The sequence below is a fragment of the Lampetra fluviatilis genome, unplaced genomic scaffold, assembly GCF_964198595.1.
Source record: "Lampetra fluviatilis unplaced genomic scaffold, kcLamFluv1.1 SCAFFOLD_763, whole genome shotgun sequence".
Taxonomy (NCBI): domain Eukaryota; kingdom Metazoa; phylum Chordata; class Hyperoartia; order Petromyzontiformes; family Petromyzontidae; genus Lampetra; species Lampetra fluviatilis.
The window spans coordinates 1-19,304 of record NW_027621499.1 but is presented as its reverse complement, the minus strand read 5'-3'; the positions used below and the strand labels follow the sequence as shown (position 1 = coordinate 19,304).

The following is a 19,304-nucleotide window of genomic DNA, read 5'->3' as shown; positions in this document are numbered from 1 at the left end:
ACACACCGCTGATGATGATGATGCTGCTGATGATGATGTTGCTGATGATGATGATGCTGATGATGATGCTGATGATGCTGATGATGATGCTGATGATGATGATGCTGATGATGATGATGTTGCTGCTCCAGCTTCCAGTCCGCTGCCCTGCAGAGTCACACACCGCTGATGATGATGCTGCTGCTGATGATGATGATGATGCTGATGATGATGCTGATGATGATGTTGCTGCTCCAGCTTCCAATCCGCTGCCATGCAGAGTCACACACCGCTGATGATGATGATGCTGCTGATGATGATGATGTTGCTGATGATGATGCTGATGATGCTGCTGATGATGATGCTGATGATGATGTTGCTGCTCCAGCTTCCAGTCCGCTGCTCTGCAGAGTCACACACCGCTGCTGCTGATGATGCTGCTGATGATGATGTTGCTGATGATGATGATGCTGATGATGATGCTGATGATGCTGATGATGATGCTGATGATGATGATGCTGATGATGATGATGTTGCTGCTCCAGCTTCCAGTCCGCTGCCCTGCAGAGTCACACACCGCTGATGATGATGATGCTGATGATGATGATGTTGCTGATGATGATGATGATGTTGCTGCTCCAGCTTCCAGTCCGCTGCCCTGCAGAGTCACACACCGCTGATGATGATGATGCTGATGATGATGATGCTGATGATGCTGCTGATGCTGCTGATGATGATGCTGATGATGATGATGTTGCTGCTCCAGCTTCCAATCCGCTGCCATTCAGAGTCACACACCGCTGATGATGATGATGCTGCTGATGATGATGGTGATGATGATGATGACGACGATGACGACGATGATGACGATGACGACGACGCTGACGATGATGATGATGCTGCTGATGCTGATGATGGTGATGATGATGACGATGATGCTGATGATGATGATGCTGATGATGCTGCTGATGCTGATGATGGTGATGATGATGCTGCTGATGCTGATGATGGTGATGATGATGATGACGATGATGCTGATGATGATGATGCTGATGATGCTGCTGATGCTGATGATGGTGATGATGATGCTGCTGATGCTGATGATGGTGATGATGATGACGATGATGCTGATGATGATGATGCTGATGATGCTGCTGATGCTGATGATGGTGATGATGATGCTGCTGATGCTGATGATGGTGATGATGATGACGATGATGCTGATGATGATGATGCTGATGATGCTGCTGATGCTGATGATGGTGATGATGATGACGATGATGCTGATGATGCTGCTGCTGATGATGATGATGACGACGATGATGACGATGATGACGACGATGATGATGACGCTGCTGATGATGGTGATGATGATGACGATGATGCTGATGATGATGATGCTGATGCTGCTGATGCTGATGATGGTGATGATGACGACGATGATGACGATGATGACGACGATGATGATGACGCTGCTGATGATGATGCTGATGATGATGATGTTGCTGATGACGATGATGATGCTGCTGCTGATGATGATGATGCTGATGATGATGATGCTGATGATGATGATGGAGCTGATGCTGATGTTGTTGATGATGACGATGATGATGATGCTGATGATGATGATGCTGATGATGCTGATGATGATGATGACCATGATGATGATGCTGACGATGCTGATGATGCTGCTGATGATGACGATGATGACGATGCTGATGATGCTGCTGATGATGCTGCTGATGATGATGATGATGCTGATGATGATGCTGCTGATTGATGATGATGCTGATGCTGCTGATGATGATGATGCTGATGATGATGCTGCAGATTGATGATGATGCTGATGATGACGCTTTTGATGATGTTGCTGATGATGACGATGATGATGCTGCTGCTGATGACGATGCTGATGATGATGACGATGATGATGCTGATGATGCTGCTGATGATGATGATGATGATGACGATGCTGCTGATGATGCTGCTGCTGCTGATGATGATGCTGCTGCTGATGATGATGCTGCTGATGATGATGCTGCTGCTGCTGATGATGCTGCTGATGATGATGCTGCTGCTGATGATGCTGCTGATGACGCTGATGATGATACTAATGATGATGATGCTGATGATGATGATACTAATGATGATGATGCTGATGATGATGATACTAATGATGATGATGCTGCTGATGACGCTGATGATGATACTAATGATGATGATGCTGATGATGACGCTTTTGATGATGTTGCTGATGATGCTGATGATGATGCTGATGATGATGCTGATGATGCTACACCACCACAACCACCACTACACCACCACCACCACTACACCACCACCTCCACTACACCACCACCATCACCACTACACCACCACCACTACACCACCACCACTACACCACCACCACAACTACACCACCACACCACCACCACTACACCACCACACCACCACCACTACACCACCACAACCACTACACCACCACCACCACTACACCACCACTACACCACCACCACTACACCACCACCACTACACCACCACTACACCACCACCACTACACCACCACTACACCACCACCACTACACCACCACCACTACACCACCACCATACCACACCACCACCACCACCACAACCACTCCACCACCACCACCACTACCACTACACCACCACCACCACCACACCACCACCACACCACCACCACTACACCACTACACCACCACTACACCACCACCACACCACTACCACCACTACACCACCACCACAACACCACCGCTACACCACCACTACACCACCACCACCACTACTACACCACCACCACACCACCACCATCACCGCCACCACCAGCACCACCGCCACCACCGCTACACCACCACCACCGCTACACCACCACCACCACTACACCACCAACACTACACCACCACACTCACCACCACTACACCACCACCACACCACCACCACCACCACCACACACTCACCACCACTACACCACCACCACACTCACCACCACCACTACACCACCACCACCACCACTACACCACCACCATCACACTCACCACCACCACTACACCACCACCATCACACTCACCACCACCACTACACCACCACCACCACTACACCACCACCACCACCACTACACCACCACCACCACTAGACCACCACCACTACACCACCACCACAACACCATCACCACCACCACTACACCACCACCACACCACCACCACCACTACACCACCACACACTCACCACCACTACACCACCACCACACTCACCACCACCACTACACCACCACCACTACACCACCACCACCACACACTCACCACCACCACTACACCACCACCACTACACCACCACCACCACACACTCACCACCACCACACTCACCACCACCACACTCACCACCACCACTACACCACCACCATCACACTCACCACCACACTCACCACCACCACTACACCACCACCACTACACCACCACCACCTCCACACTCACCACCACCACTACACCACCACCATCACACTCACCACCACCACACTCACCACCACCACTACACCACCACCACTACACCACCACCACCACCACACTCACCACCACCACTACACCACCACCACCACACACTCACCACCACCACACTCACCACCACACCACCACCACTACACCACCACCACTACACCACCACCACCACACCACCACCACACTCACCACCACCACCTCACCACCACACCACCACCACCACCACCACCACCACCACACCACCACCACCACCACACCACCACCACTACACCACCACCACTACACCACCACCACCACACTCACCACCACCACCACCACACTCACCACCACCACACTCACCACCACTACACCACCACCACCACACACTCACCATCACCACTACACCACCACCACTACACCACCACCACTACACCACCACCACCACCATCACACTCACCATCACCACTACACCACCACCACTACACCACCACACACTCACCATCACCACTACACCACCACCACTACACCACCACCACCATCACACTCACCACCACCACTACACCACCACCACTACACCACCACTACACCACCACCACTACACCACCACCACTACACCACCACCACACCACCACCATCACACTCACCACCACCACTACACCACCACTACACCACCACCACACACTCACCACCACCACACCACCACCACACTCACCACCACCACTACACCACCACCACACCACCACCACTACACCACCACCACTACACCACCACCACTACACCACCACCACACCACCACCACTACACCACCACCACACCACCACCATCACACTCACCACCACCACTACACCACCACTACACCACCACCACTACACCACCACCACACCACCACTACACCACCACCATCACACTCACCACCACCACACCACCACCACTACACCACCACCACACCACCACCACCACTACACCACCACTACACCACCACCATCACACTCACCACCACCACACCACCACCACACTCACCACCACCACTACACCACCACCACACCACCACCACTACACCACCACCACACCACCACCATCACACTCACCACCACCACTACACCACCACTACACCACCACCACTACACCACCACCACACCACCACCACCACTACACCACCACCATCACACTCACCACCACCACACCACCACCACACTCACCACCACCACACCACCACCACAACACCACCACCACCACCTCACCACCACCACCACACCACCGCCACACACACAACGCTGGTGCCAGGCTAGGTGCACTTAGTAACCACCACCACCACAGCGCTGGTGCCAGGCTAGGTGCACTTAAGCACTGCCCGACGGTTCGGGCAACGACTCTTCGTAAGAGCCGCAGTGCGCACGAGTTTCGCCGACGCGCAGACGCCCCCAGGGCAGATCGCAACGTTAGCGGCCGAGCTTTCACAACGGGTGGATCTGCCCTCAGGGCGTTAGTGACTCTCAAAAGTTTCGAGTGTTGAGTGTAGTGGTGGTGAGTGTGGTGAGTGTGGTGGTGGTGGTGAGTGTGGTGGTGGTGGTGAGTGTGGTGGTGGTGAGTGTGGTGGTGGTGGTGAGTGTGGTGGTGGTGGTGGTGAGTGTGGTGGTGGTGCTGGTGAGTGTGGTGGTGGTGAGTGTGGTGGTGGTGGTGAGTGTGGTGGTGGTGGTGTGGTGGTGAGTGTAGTGGTGGTGGTGGTGGTGGTGCTGGTGAGTGTGGTGGTGGTGAGTGTGGTGGTGGTGAGTGTGGTGGTGGTGAGTGTGGTGGTGGTGAGTGTGGTGGTGGTGAGTGTGGTGGTGGTGGTGGTGTGGTGGTGAGTGTAGTGGTGGTGAGTGTGGTGAGTGTGGTGGTGGTGAGTGTGGTGGTGGTGGTGAGTGTGGTGGTGGTGGTGAGTGTGGTGGTGGTGGTGAGTGTGGTGGTGGTGAGTGTGGTGGTGGTGGTGAGTGTGGTGGTGGTGAGTGTGGTGGTGGTGCTGGTGAGTGTGGTGGTGGTGGTGAGTGTGGTGGTGGTGAGTGTGGTGGTGGTGAGTGTGGTGGTGGTGAGTGTGGTGGTGGTGGTGTGGTGGTGAGTGTAGTGGTGGTGAGTGTGGTGAGTGTGGTGGTGGTGAGTGTGGTGGTGGTGGTGAGTGTGGTGGTGGTGGTGAGTGTGGTGGTGGTGAGTGTGGTGGTGGTGAGTGTGGTGGTGGTGGTGTGGTGGTGAGTGTAGTGGTGGTGAGTGTGGTGAGTGTGGTGGTGGTGAGTGTGGTGGTGGTGGTGAGTGTGGTGGTGGTGGTGAGTGTGGTGGTGGTGGTGAGTGTGGTGGTGGTGGTGAGTGTGGTGGTGGTGGTGAGTGCGGTGGTGGTGAGTGTGGTGGTGGTGAGTGTGGTGGTGGTGAGTGTGGTGGTGAGTGTGGTGGTGAGTGTGGTGGTGGTGAGTGTGGTGGTGAGTGTGGTGGTGAATGTGGTGGTGGTGAGTGTGGTGGTGAGTGTGGTGGTGGTGAGTGTGGTGGTGAGTGTGGTGGTGAATGTGGTGGTGGTGAGTGTGGTGGTGAGTGTGGTGGTGGTGAGTGTGGTGGTGAGTGTGGTGGTGAATGTGGTGGTGGTGAGTGTGGTGGTGAGTGTGGTGGTGGTGAGTGTGGTGGTGAGTGTGGTGGTGAATGTGGTGGTGGTGAGTGTGGTGGTGAGTGTGGTGGTGGTGAGTGTGGTGGTGAGTGTGGTGGTGAATGTGGTGGTGGTGAGTGTGGTGGTGAGTGTGGTGGTGGTGAATGTGGTGGTGGTGAGTGTGGTGGTGAGTGTGGTGGTGAGTGAGTGTGGTGGTGAGTGTGGTGGTGGTGAGTGTGGTGGTGGTGAGTGTGGTGGTGGTGAGTGTGGTGGTGGTGAGTGTGGTGGTGGTGAGTGTGTGGTGGTGAGTGTGGTGGTGGTGGTGAGGGTGGTGAGGGTGGTGGTGGTGAGTGTGGTGGTGGTGGTGAGTGTGGTGGTGGTGAGTGTGGTGGTGAGTGTGGTGGTGAGTGTGGTGGTGGTGAGTGTGGTGGTGGTGGTGAGTGTGGTGGTGGTGGTGAGTGTGATGAGTGTGGTGGTGGTGAGTGTGGTGGTGAGTGTGGTGAGTGTGGTGGTGGTGAGTGTGGTGGTGGTGAGTGTGGTGGTGAGTGTGGTGGTGGTGAGTGTGGTGGTGGTGGTGAGTGTGGTGGTGGTGGTGAGTGTGGTGGTGGTGGTGAGTGTGGTCAGTGTGGTGGTGGTGAGTGTGGTGAGTGTGGTGGTGGTGAGTGTGGTGAGTGTGGTGAGTGCGGGGAGTGTGGTGGGTGGTGGTGAGTGTGGTGAGTGTGGTGGTGGTGAGTGTGGTGAGTGTGGTGGTGGTGAGTGTGGTGGTGGTGAGTGTGGTGGTGGTGAGTGTGGTGAGTGTGGTGGTGGTGAGTGTGGTGGTGGTGAGTGTGGTGGTGGTGAGTGTGGTGGTGGTGAGTGTGGTGGTGGTGGGTGAGTGTGGTGGTGGTGAGTGTGGTGAGTGTGGTGGTGGTGAGTGTGGTGAGTGTGGTGGTGGTGAGTGTGGTGGTGGTGAGTGTGGTGAGTGTGGTGAGTGCGGGGAGTGTGGTCGGTGGTGAGTTGTGGTGAGTGTGGTGGTGGTGAGTGTGGTGGTGGTCAGTGTGGTGGTGGTGAGTGTGGTGATGGTCAGTGTGGTGAGTGTGTGAGGTGTGTGAGTGCGGGGAGTGTGGTGGTGGTGAGTGTGGTGAGTGTGGTGGTGGTGAATGTGGTGGTGTGTGAGTGTGGTGGTGGATGAGTGTGGTGGTGGTGAGTGTGGTGAGTGTGGTGGTGGTGAGTGTGGTGGTGAGTGAGTGTGGTGGTGGTGAGTGTGGTGGTGGTGAGTGCGGGGAGTGTGGTGGTGGTGGTGAGTGTGGTGAGTGTGGTGAGTGCGGGGAGTGTGGTGGTGGTGGTGAGTGTGGTGAGTATGGTGGTGGTGAGTGTGGTGAGTGTGGTGGTGGTGAGTGTGGTGGTGGTGAGTGTGGTGGTGGTGGTGAGTGTGGTGGTGGTGGTGAGTGTGGTGGTGGTGGTGAGTGTGGTGAGTGTGGTGGTGGTGAGTGTGGTGAGTGTGGTGGTGGTGAGTGTGGTGAGTGTGGTGGTGAGTGTGGTGGTGGTGAGTGTGGTGGTGGTGGTGAGTGTGGTGGTGGTGAGTGAGTGGTGAGGTGAGTGGTGAGTGAGTAGTGAGTTGTTAGTGATGAGTGAGTGGTGAGTGAGTGGTGATGGTGAGTGAGTAGTGAGTGGTGAGTGAGTGGTGAGTGAGTGGTGAGTGTTAGTGATGAGTGAGTGGTGAGTGAGTGGTGAGTGAGTGGTGAGTGAGTAGTGAGTGTTAGTGATGAGTGAGTGGTGAGTGAGTGGTGGTGGTGAGTGAGTAGTGAGTGGTGAGTGAGTGGTGAGTGAGTAGGTGAGTGAGTGATGGTGGTGAGTGAGTGATGGTGGTAGTGGTGAGTGTTGGTGAGTAGGTGGTGAGTGTGGGTGGTGAGTGAGTGGTGAGTTGAGTGATGGTGGTGAGTGAGTAGGTGGTGAGTGTAGGTGGTGAGTGAGTGATGGTGGTAGTGATGGTAGTGAGTGAGTGAGTGGTGAGTAGGTGGTGAGTGTAGGTGGTGAGTGTGGGTGGTGAGTGCTATGGACGTCACCGGTAGCCCCTGTTGGAGGCTCTGGGCGGGATGCGGTAGACGTGGTGAGTGAGTGAGTGATGGTGGTGAGTGAGTGGTGAGTGGTGAGTGAGTGGTGAGTGTAGGTGGTGAGTGAGTGAGTGAGTGTTGGTGAATAGGTGGTGAGTGTAGGTGGTGAGTGAGTGATGGTGGTAGTGATGGTAGTGATGGTAGTGAGTGAGTGATGGTGATGGTAGTGGTGAGTGGTGAGTGAGTGGTGAGTGTAGGTGGTGAGTGCTATGACGTCACCGGTAGCCCCTGTTGGAGGCTCTGGGCGGGATGCGATAGACGAGCACCTCCGACTTGACGCACAGAACCGACTCGTAGGCCTCGTCAGCCATCGCGCAGCGTGACGTCATACACCGCGGTGGGGGTGGTGTGTGGAGGGGGATGACGTCACGCGGGGGGGGGGGAAGAAGGGGATGACGTCACGCGAGGAAGGAAACGAAGGGGATGACGTGACGCTATTAGGGGGATGACGTCACGCGGGGGGACGAGGGGGATGACGTGACGCGAGGAAGGAAACGAAGGGGGATGACGTGACGCTGTTAGGGGGATGACGTCACGCGGGGGGACGAGGGGGATGACGTGACGCGAGGAGATGGAAGGGGATGACGTGACCGTGGGGAGGGGAATGACGTCACGTGGGGGGGGTGTGGAGGCGGATGACGTCACGCGTGGGGACGAAGGGGATGACGTGACGCGGGGGGGGGAAAGGGGAGGAGTTGGGTGACGTCACCAGGGGGACGAAGGGGATGACTTGACGCGGGGAAGGAGATTAAGGGGATGACGTCACGTCGGGAGGGAGATGAAGGGGATGACGTCACGCGGGGAAGGAGATGAAGGGGATGACGTCACGTCGGGAGGGAGATGAAGGGGATGACGTCACGCGGGGAAGGAGATGAAGGGGATGACGTCACGCGGGGTGAGGGTGGCGGAGCTGAGTGACGTCACGCGGGAATTTAGGGGGGGTGGTGAAGGCACGCGGGGGGCGGAGATTGAGTGACGTCACGCGGAGATCAGGATGACGTCATACGGGGGCGGGATTTGGGCGACGTCACGCGTGTATTGTCGAGAGGATGACGTCAAATCCAGGTTTGTGGACGGCGGATGACGTCACGCGGAAATATAAAGTCGGGTGATGTCACGCGCGTTTGGGGGTATGACGTCACGTGGGTTTATGCTGAGGTGAGTGACTACGTCACAGAGACCCACAGAGACCCATAGAGACCCACAGAGACCCACAGAGACCCATAGAGACCTACAGAGACCCATAGAGACCTACAGAGACCCATAGAGACCACAGAGACCCATAGAGACCTACAGAGACCCATACAGACCCACAGAGACCCACAGAGACCCACAGAGACCATAGAGACCCACAGAGACCCACAGAGACCTACAGAGACCCATACAGACCCACAGAGACCCATACAGACCTACAGAGACCCATACAGACCCACAGAGACCCATAGAGACCTACAGCCACTCACCCAGCCACTCACCCAGCCACCCACCCAGCCACCCACCCAGTTACTCACCCAGCTACTCACCCAGCCACTCACCCAGCCACTCACCCAGTTACTCACCCAGCCACTCACCCAGCCACTCACCCAGTTACTCACCCAGCCACTCACCCAGCCACTCACCCAGCCACTCACCCAGCCACTCACCCAGCCACTCACCCAGTTACTCACCCAGCCACTCACCCAGAGTTACTCACCTAGTTACTCACCCAGCTACTCACCCAGCCACCCCACCCAGCCACTCACCCAGTTACTCACCCAGCTACTCACCCAGCCACTCACCCAGCCACTCACCCAGCCACTCACCCAGTTCACATCACCCAGCCACTCACCACCATTCACTCACCAACCCATCCACCACCCACCAATCCACCCATTCACTCACCCACTCACTCACCATTCATCACTCACCCACCAGCCACTCACCACTCCACCCAGCCACTCACCCACCCATCATCACTCACCCAACCATCCACTCACCCACACCCACCAATCACTCACCCACTCAACCACCATCATCATCCACTCACCCACCCAGCCACTCACCCACCCAGCCTCACCCACCCATTCACTCACCACCCATCCACTCACCACCCACCAATCCACCCATTCACTCACCCACTCACTCACTCACCCATTCATCCACTCACCCACCCAGCCACTCACCACCCACCCAGCCACTCACCCACCCATCACTCACCACCACCCATCCACCTCACCCACCCACCAATCCACCCATTCACTCACCCACCCATCACTCACCCATTCATCACTCACCCACCCAGCCACTCACCCACCCAGCCACTCACTCACCCATTCACTCACCACCTCACTCACTCACTCACCACCACCAATCCACCCATTCACTCACCCACTCCACTCACTCACCCATTCCACTCACCCACCCAGGCACTCACCCACCCAGCTCACTCACCCACCCATTCACTCACCAACCCATTCACTCACCCACCACCTCACCATCACCACTCACTCACTCATCTCACTCACCCAGCCCAGCACTCACCCACCCAGCCACTCACCCACCCATTCACTCACCAACCCATCCACTCACCCACCCACCCAATCCAACCCATTCACTCACCCACTCACTCACTCACCCATTCATCCACTCACCCACCCAGCCACTCACCCACCCAGCCACTCACCCACCCATCACTCACCAACCCATCCACTCACCCACCCACCAATCCACCCATTCACTCACCCACTCACTCACTCACCCATTCATCCACTCACCCACCCAGCCACTCACCCACCCAGCCACTCACCCACCCATTCACTCACCAACCCATCCACTCACCCACCCACCAATCCACCCATTCACTCACCCACTCACTCACTCACCCATTCATCCACTCACCCACCCAGCCACTCACCCACCCAGCCACTCACCCACCCATTCACTCACCAACCCATCCACTCACCCACCCACCAATCCACCCATTCACTCACCCACTCACTCACTCACCCATTCATCCACTCACCCACCCAGCCACTCACCCACCCAGCCACTCACCCACCCATTCACTCACCAACCCATCCACTCACCCACCCACCAATCCACCCATTCACTCACCCACTCACTCACTCACCCATTCATCCACTCACTCACCCACCCAGCCACTCACCCACCCAGCCACTCACCCACCCATTCACTCACCAACCCATCCACTCACCCACCCACCAATCCACCCATTCACTCACCCACTCACTCACTCACCCATTCATCCACTCACCCACCCAGCCACTCACCCACCCAGCCACTCACCCACCCATTCACTCACCAACCCATCCACTCACCCACCCACCAATCCACCCATTCACTCACCCACTCACTCACTCACCCATTCATCCACTCACCCACCCAGCCACTCACCCACCCAGCCACTCACCCACCCATTCACTCACCAACCCATCCACTCACCCACCCACCAATCCACCCATTCACTCACCCACTCACTCACTCACCCATTCATCCACTCACCCACCCAGCCACTCACCCACCCAGCCACTCACCCACCCATTCACTCACCAACCCATCCACTCACCCACTCACCCATCTGTAGTGGTGATACCTACTCGCTGTTCGCAAGCTGTGGTCAGGGTCAAAATGGGGTGAGGTAGGATCCAAACGCCAGATTGGGAAGGACCAATCGGAGGGTCCCACGAGGTGGCCGGGGATTGGTCAACCCGGCCACGAACAGGTATAAAAGCCAGAGCGCTGAGAGCTCTTGGTTAGTTCTGCTACACGAAGACCCAAGTCGGCCGAAGACATCTAGGACCCTGGCTCCCAGCCTTCCCGCCCTTGTGAGGGCAAAGGGCTCAGAGTAACCAGTGGTCAGGGAAGATAGGTCCTGGATAGGACCCTGGCTCCCAGCCTTCCCGCCCTTGTGAGGGCGAAGACCTCAGAGTAACCAGAGGTCAGGGGAGATAGGTCCTGGATAGGACCCTGGCTCCCAGCCTTCCCGCCCTTGTCAGGGCGAAGGGCTCAGAGTAACCAGTGGTCAGGGGAGAATGGTCCTGGATAGGACCCTGGCTCCCAGCCTTCCCGCCCTTGTGAGGGCGAAGGGCTCAGAGTCACCAGTGGTCAGGGGAGATAGGTCCTGGATAGGACCCTGGCTCCCAGCCTTCCCGCCCTTGTGAGGGCGAAGACCTCAGAGTAACCAGAGGTCAGGGGAGATAGGTCCTGGATAGGACCCTGGCTCCCAGCCTTCCCGCCCTTGTCAGGGCGAAGGGCTCAGAGTAACCAGTGGTCAGGGGAGAATGGTCCTGGATAGGACCCTGGCTCCCAGCCTTCCCGCCCTTGTGAGGGCGAAGGGCTCAGAGTCACCAGTGGTCAGGGGAGATAGGTCCTGGATAGGACCCTGGCTCCCAGCCTTCCCGCCCTTGTGAGGGCGAAGGGCTCAGAGTAACCAGTGGTCAGGGGAGATGGGTCCTGGATAGGACCCTGGCTCCCAGCCTTCCCGCCCTTGTGAGGGCGAAGGGCTCAGAGTCACCAGTGGTCAGGGGAGAAAGGTCCTGGATAGGACCCTGGCTCCCAGCCTTCCCGCCCTTGTGAGGGCGAAGGGCTCGAGCGACCAGAGGTCAGGGGAGAAAGGTCCTGGATAGGACCCTGGCTCCCAGCCCTTGTGAGGGCTGGGGTCAGAGTCACCAGTGGTCAGGGGAGATAGGTCCTGGACCCTGCACCAAGCCTTCCCCAGCCCTTGTGAGGGCGAAGGGCTCAGAGTAACCAGTGGTCAGGGGAGAATGGTCCTGGATAGGACCCTGGCTCCCAGCCCTTGTGAGGGCTGGGGTCAGAGTCACCAGTGGTCAGGGGAGATAGGTCCTGGACCCTGCACCAAGCCTTCCCCAGCCCTTGTGAGGGCGAAGGGCTCAGAGTAACCAGTGGTCAGGGGAGATGGGTCCTGGATAGGACCCTGGCTCCCAGCCTTCCCGCCCTTGTGAGGGCGAAGGGCTCAGAGTGACCAGTGGTCAGGGGAGATGGGTCCTGGATAGGACCCTGGCTCCCAGCCTTCCCGCCCTTGTGAGGGCGAAGGGCTCAGAGTGACCAGTGGTCAGGGGAGATGGGTCCTGGATAGGACCCTGGCTCCCAGCCTTCCCGCCCTTGTGAGGGCGAAGGGCTCAGAGTAACCAGTGGTCAGGGGAGATAGGTCCTGGATAGGACCCTGGCTCCCAGCCTTCCCGCCCTTGTGAGGGCGAAGGGCTCGAGCGACCAGAGGGTCGGGGACCCGCCGGGCCAGCGGCGGGTCGGTGTGCCTCCCCTAGGTCCCAGCCGGAGGACGCTTGGCTCGCGGGGAGATCAGATAGACAGCAAGTCCGAAGGCTGTACCTCCTTAGAATAGGAGATGAGCGCGAGTGTGGAGCTGTGCAAGGTCTGGAGGCTGTACCTCCGCAGGGTAACGGGTGAGGGGACAACACTACACATCCACTCACCCACCCATTCACTCACTCATCCACTCACCCATCCATCTACTCACCCACCCATCCATCCACTCACCCACTCACTCACCCACCCATCCACTCACCCATCCATCCACTCACCCATCCATCCACTCACCCACCCACCCATCTATCCACTCACCCACCCATCCATCCACTCACCCACCCATCCACTCACCCACACACTCACCCAATGACTTATCCACCCAGCCAGTCACTCACCCACTCAGCCAGTCCCTCAAACACCCATCCATTCACTCACCAACCCATTCACTCACCCCCCCCCCCCAATCCACTCACTCACCTATTCACTCAGCCACTCAATCACTCACTCACCATTCACTCACCCACCCAGCCACTCACTCACCATTCACTCACCCACCCAGCCACTCACCAGCCCATTCACCCACCCATTCACTCACTCACCCATTCACTCACCCACCCAGCCACTCACCAGCCCATTCACCCACCCATTCACTCACTCACCCATTCAGCCACTCACCAGTCCATTCACTCTCACCCACCCATTCATTCATCACCCATAATCCACTCAACCATTCGTTCACCCACTCAGCCAGTCACTCACTCACCCACCCACCCATCAACTCACCGACCATTTCACTCACTCACCCATTCACTCAGCCACTCATTCACTGAGCCACTCAACCATTCACTCACCCAGCCACTCACCAGCCCATTCACTCTCACCCACCCATTCACTCACTCACACACTAAATCACTCACCAACCCATTCACTTTTTTCAGCTTTTTCTGTGTGTGAGTGCCTGGTCTACAGGAGGTCGTGGGTTCGATCCCGACCCTGACGACGTCTGCTGCTGCTGTATGTGTGGAGTCTGCGTCTCTCTCTCATCATCATCACGGTGGCTAGGAGATGTTGACTACCTCGCCTGGTACGCAGTAGGTCGTGGGTTCGATCCCGACGACGCCTGCTGCTGTATATGTGGAGTCTGTGTCTCTCTCTCTCATCATCATCACAGTGGCTAGATGCTGACTACCTCGCCTGGTACGCAGGAGGTCGTGGGTTCGATCCTGATTCTGACGATTCCTGCTGCTGCTGCTGTATATATGGAGTCTGCGTGTCTCTCTCATCATCACGGTGGCTAGATGTTGACTACCTCGCCTGATACGCAGTAGGTCGTGGGTTCGATCCCGACGACGCCTGCTGCTGTATATGTGGAGTCTGTGTCTCTCTCTCTCATCATTACAGTGGCTAGATGCTGACTACCTCGCCTGGTACGCAGGAGGTCGTGGATACGAATGTTGTTGAAGTTACCTCCTTGTGTGTGTGTAGTGTAGCGGGTAGCGTAGTGTGGTGCATCAGCCAGTCATCTCGGTCATCACAGGAGGATGTGGAGCTGAGTGGACTTGCCGATGACTGGTACCAGCGGTGTCAAGATCGGCCTCAGTGGAGGAGGCTCGTGAAGGACGCTACTGGGCAGTTGGAGGCAGTCGCCCTCCAACAACAACGGAGGGCGGAGGAGCGACGCTCACAACAACGAGCAGAGCGCCGGGTGGCTAAAACACAGCGAGTTGGCACAGTAGGGGGCACAGGTGGTGCATCAGCCAGTCATCTCGGTCATCTCGGTCAGTCGACCCGTGGCACCTGGGTCTGCCCCGTGACCTCCTGCCAGCGGGCGTTCGACACTTCACGTGGTAGCCTCAAGGTGCACTTGGCCTGGCACAAGCGTCGTGGTGACATCACCGCCACTTAGTGGCGAATGGCGGTTGTTGTGTGAGTGGGTGAGTGGGTCAGTGAGTGAATGGGCGAGTGACTGAGTGTGTGTGTGAGTGAGCGGGTGAGTGAGTGGGTGGGTGAGTGGTTGAGTGAGTGAGTGTGTGGGTGAGTGACTGAGTGTGTGAGTGGTTGAGTGAGTGGATGAGTGGTGAGTGAGTGGATGAGTGGTTGGGTGAGTGAGTGTGTGGTTGAGTAACAGGAGGAATCGACACACGGTCAACGCTGGGGCGGACCCGTCAGGAACGCGTTTTTAATTCGCTGTTAAATTAACATTCGGTACAGGCGGACACAATCAGAGGTTTCTCCCAAACCCACCCCACCCACCCCACCCACCCACCCCACCCACCCCACCCACGCCCCCCACCCCACCCACCCCACCCACCCTCTCCCCTACCCCCCCTCCACCAGATATGCATGGAACTCGCCCTCCCCCCTCTCTCTCTAACTTAGAAACTTTCAGAGATACGAACGAAACGAGAGTTCTAAGTTTAACGTGAAAAACCAGCGGCATCTGCAGAACGTGAAGAACCAGTGGCATCTACATCTGCAGAACGTGAAGAACCAGTGGCATCTACATCTGCAGAACGTGGAGAACCAGTGGCATCTACATCTGCAGAACGTGAAGAACCAGTGGCATCTACATCTGCAGAACGTGGAGAACCAGTGGCATCTACATCTGCAGAACGCGAAGAACCAGTGGCATCTACATCTGCAGAACGTGGAGAACCAGTGGCATCTACATCTGCAGAACGTGAAGAACCAGTGGCATCTACATCTGCAGAACGTGAAGAACCAGTGGCATCTACATCTGCAGAACGTGGAGAACCAGTGGCATCTACATCTGCAGAACGCGAAGAACCAGTGGCATCTACATCTGCAGAACGTGGAGAACCAGTGGCATCTACATCTGCAGAACGCGAAGAACCAGTGGCATCTACATCTGCAGAACGCGAAGAACCAGTGGCATCTACATCTGCAGAACGTGGAGAACCAGTGGCATCTACATCTGCAGAACGTGAACCCCGTGACCCCCGTGACCCCGGCCATCTTGAACCCATGAACCCCGTGACCCCCACCATCATTAACCCATGAACCCCACGACCCCGGCCATCTTGAACCCATGAACCTTGTGACCCCGCTCATCATTAACCCATGATCCCCATGACCCCCACCATCATTAACCCATGAACCCCGCGACCCCGGCCATCTTGAACCCATGAACCCCATGACCCCCACCATCATTAACCCATAAACCCCGTGACCCCCACCATCATTAACCCATGAACCTCGTGACCCCGCCCATCGTGAACCCATGAACCCCGTGACCCTGGCCATCATGAACCCCCTGACCCCACCCACACTAGGAGTGTGTGAGTGAGTGTATGAGTGAGTGTGTGTGTGAGTGTGTGAGTGTATGAGTGTGTGTGAGTGTATGAGTGTGTGTGAGTGTGTGAGTGTATGAGTGAGTGTATGAGCGAGTGAGTGTATGAGTGAGTGAGTGTATGAGTGAGTGTATGAGTGAGTGTATGAGCGAGTGAGTGTATGAGTGAGTGTATGAGTGAGTGTATGAGCGAGTGAGTGTATGAGTGAGTAGGGCTAGGAGGTGGCTCTCTGCAGAGTGGCCTAGCCACTACCTCAACGCGGCATTGAGGCCCTTCACCTGGGCCAGGCGGCGTGTCAGGGCGCTAGCGAGCAGCAGGCCCACCAGTGAGTGAGTGAGTGTGTGTGTGAGTGTGTGAGCGAGTGAGTGTATGAATGAATGAGTGTATGAGTGAGTGAGTGTATGAGTGTGTGAGTGTATGAGTGAGTGTGTGAGTGAGTGTATGAGTGAGTGTATGAGTGAGTGATTGTATGAGTGAGTGAGTGAGCGAGCGACTGAATCTATGAGTGTGTGTGTGAGTGAGTAAGTGTATGAGCGAGTGAGTGTATGAGTGAGTAGGGTGAGTAGGGGCCTTCATGTAGAGTGGCCTAGCCACTACCTCCAGGCGGCGTTGAGGCCCTTGACCTGGGCCAGGCGGCGTGTCAGGGCGCTAGCGAGCAGCAGGCCCACCAGTGAGTGAGTGAGTGAGTGTGTGAGTGAGTGAGTGTGTGAGTGTATAAGTGAGTGTGTGTGTGAGTGTATAAGTGAGTGTATAAGTGAGTGTGTGAGTGAGTGTATAAGTGAGTGTGTGAGTGAGTGTATGAGTGAGTGAGTGTATGAGTGTGTGAGTGTATGAGTGAGTGTGTGAGTGAGTGTATAAGTGAGTGTGTGAGTGAGTGTATGAGTGAGTGTATAAGTGAGTGTGTGAGTGAGTGTATAAGTGAGTGTGTGAGTGAGTGTATGAGTGAGTGTATAAGTGAGTGTGTGAGTGAGTGTATAAGTGAGTGTGTGAGTGAGTGTATGAGTGAGTGTGTGAGTGAGTGTATGAGTGAGTGTATAAGTGAGTGTGTGAGTGAGTGTATAAGTGAGTGTGTGAGTGAGTGTATGAGTGAGTGTATAAGTGAGTGTGTGAGTGAGTGTATAAGTGAGTGTGTGAGTGAGTGTATGAGTGAGTGAGTGTATGAGTGTGTGAGTGTATGAGTGAGTGTGTGAGTGAGTGTATAAGTGAGTGTGTGAGTGAGTGTATGAGTGAGTGTATGAGTAAGTGAATGAGTGAGTGTATGAGTGAGTGTATGAGTGAATGAATGAATGAGTGAGTATATAAGTGAGTGAGTGTATGAATGAGTGAGTACAGCAAGCAGGGCGATGAGGCCTTCATGTAGAGTGGCCTAGCCACTACCTCCACGCGGCGTTGAGGCCCTTGACCTGGGCCAGGCGGCGTGTCAGGGCGCTAGCGAGCAGCAGGCCCACGAGCACCGAGCCAATGAGCACGAAGTCAAAGTCGTCCTTGAGGACGTCGAACATGCGGGAGGGGTGGACACGCGTCTGGAACACGTCCAGGCCGTAGGCCACCACCTGTACGGGGGGGGGGGGGCGGTGGGGGGGGGGGGTTGAGTGAGTGAGAGTGGGTGAGTGGGTGGGTGGGTGGGTGAGTGGGTGGGTGAGTGGGTGGGTGGGTGGGTGAGTGGGTGAGTGGGTGGGTGGGTGAGTGGGTGGGTGGGTGAGTGGGTGAGTGGGTGGGTGGGTGAGTGAGTGGGTGAGTGGGTGAGTGAGAGAGAGTGGGTGAGTGGGTGGGTGGGTGAGTGGGTGAGTGGGTGGGTGAGTGAGTGAGAGAGAGTGGGTGAGTGGGTGAGTGGGTGAGTGGGTGGGTGAGTGGGTGAGTGGGTGAGTGAGTGGGTGGGTGGGTGAGTGAGTGAGTGGGTGAGTGAGTGTGGGTGAGTGGGTGGGTGGGTGGGTGAGTGAGTGGGTGGGTGAGTGGGTGGGTGAGTGAGTGGGTGGGTGGGTGAGTGAGAGTGGGTGAGTGGGTGGGTGGGTGAGTGAGTGTGTGAGTGAGTGAGTATGTGAGCGTGTGTGTGAGCGTGTGTGTGGGTGAGTGGCTGGGTGACTGAGTGAGCGTGTGGGTGAGCATGTGGGTGAGTGAGTGGGTGAGCGTGTGGGTGAGTACCAGGCAGGTGGACTCGAGACCCGTGGGCGAGGTGTGGACTGCGCGCACTTGGGCGACGCTCTGGTTGTAGTTGATGTTCCACTCGGTCGGCAGCGGCAGCTCCGGGCTGTACGGGATGAGGCCCTCTTCCCTGCACCACCACAACAACCACAACAACAACAACCAACAACATTAACCACCACCACAACCACCACCACAACCACCACCACAACAACCATCACCACCACCACCACAACAACAACATTAACCACCACCACCACAACAACAACAACAACATTAACCACCACCACCACAACAACAACATTAACCACCACCACCACCACAACAACAATCACCACCACCATCACCACCACAACAACAACCATCACCACCACCATCACCATCATCACCACAACAACATTAA

The 19,304-nt window shown here is 56.5% G+C and overlaps 2 protein-coding genes across 3 annotated transcripts in view; both read right to left on the bottom strand.

Annotated features, from left to right (window-relative positions):
* LOC144955333 (adaptin ear-binding coat-associated protein 2-like) overlaps positions 1–8,520 on the bottom strand; it is a 36,555-nt gene extending 28,035 nt beyond the window's left edge. The window contains exon 1 of one of the 2 annotated variants that reach the window (XM_078885579.1): positions 8,385–8,520. In XM_078885579.1, coding sequence (XP_078741705.1) covers positions 8,385–8,494 — 110 coding nt within the window. In that variant the 5' untranslated portion in view covers positions 8,495–8,520. Of the gene's footprint in view, positions 1–8,117; positions 8,208–8,384 lie in introns of those variants that run through there. The other variant, XM_078885580.1, reaches the window with a different exon arrangement.
* An 8,303-nt stretch (positions 8,521–16,823) lies between these two features.
* On the bottom strand, positions 16,824–19,031 carry LOC144955334 (ER membrane protein complex subunit 1-like; the record flags this gene model as incomplete). Its single annotated transcript, XM_078885581.1, has 2 exons — positions 16,824–18,312; positions 18,902–19,031. Coding segments are annotated over 2 exons (310 nt in total), but the record flags the coding sequence as incomplete, so codon positions are not given.
* Positions 19,032–19,304: the final 273 nt, after the last annotated feature.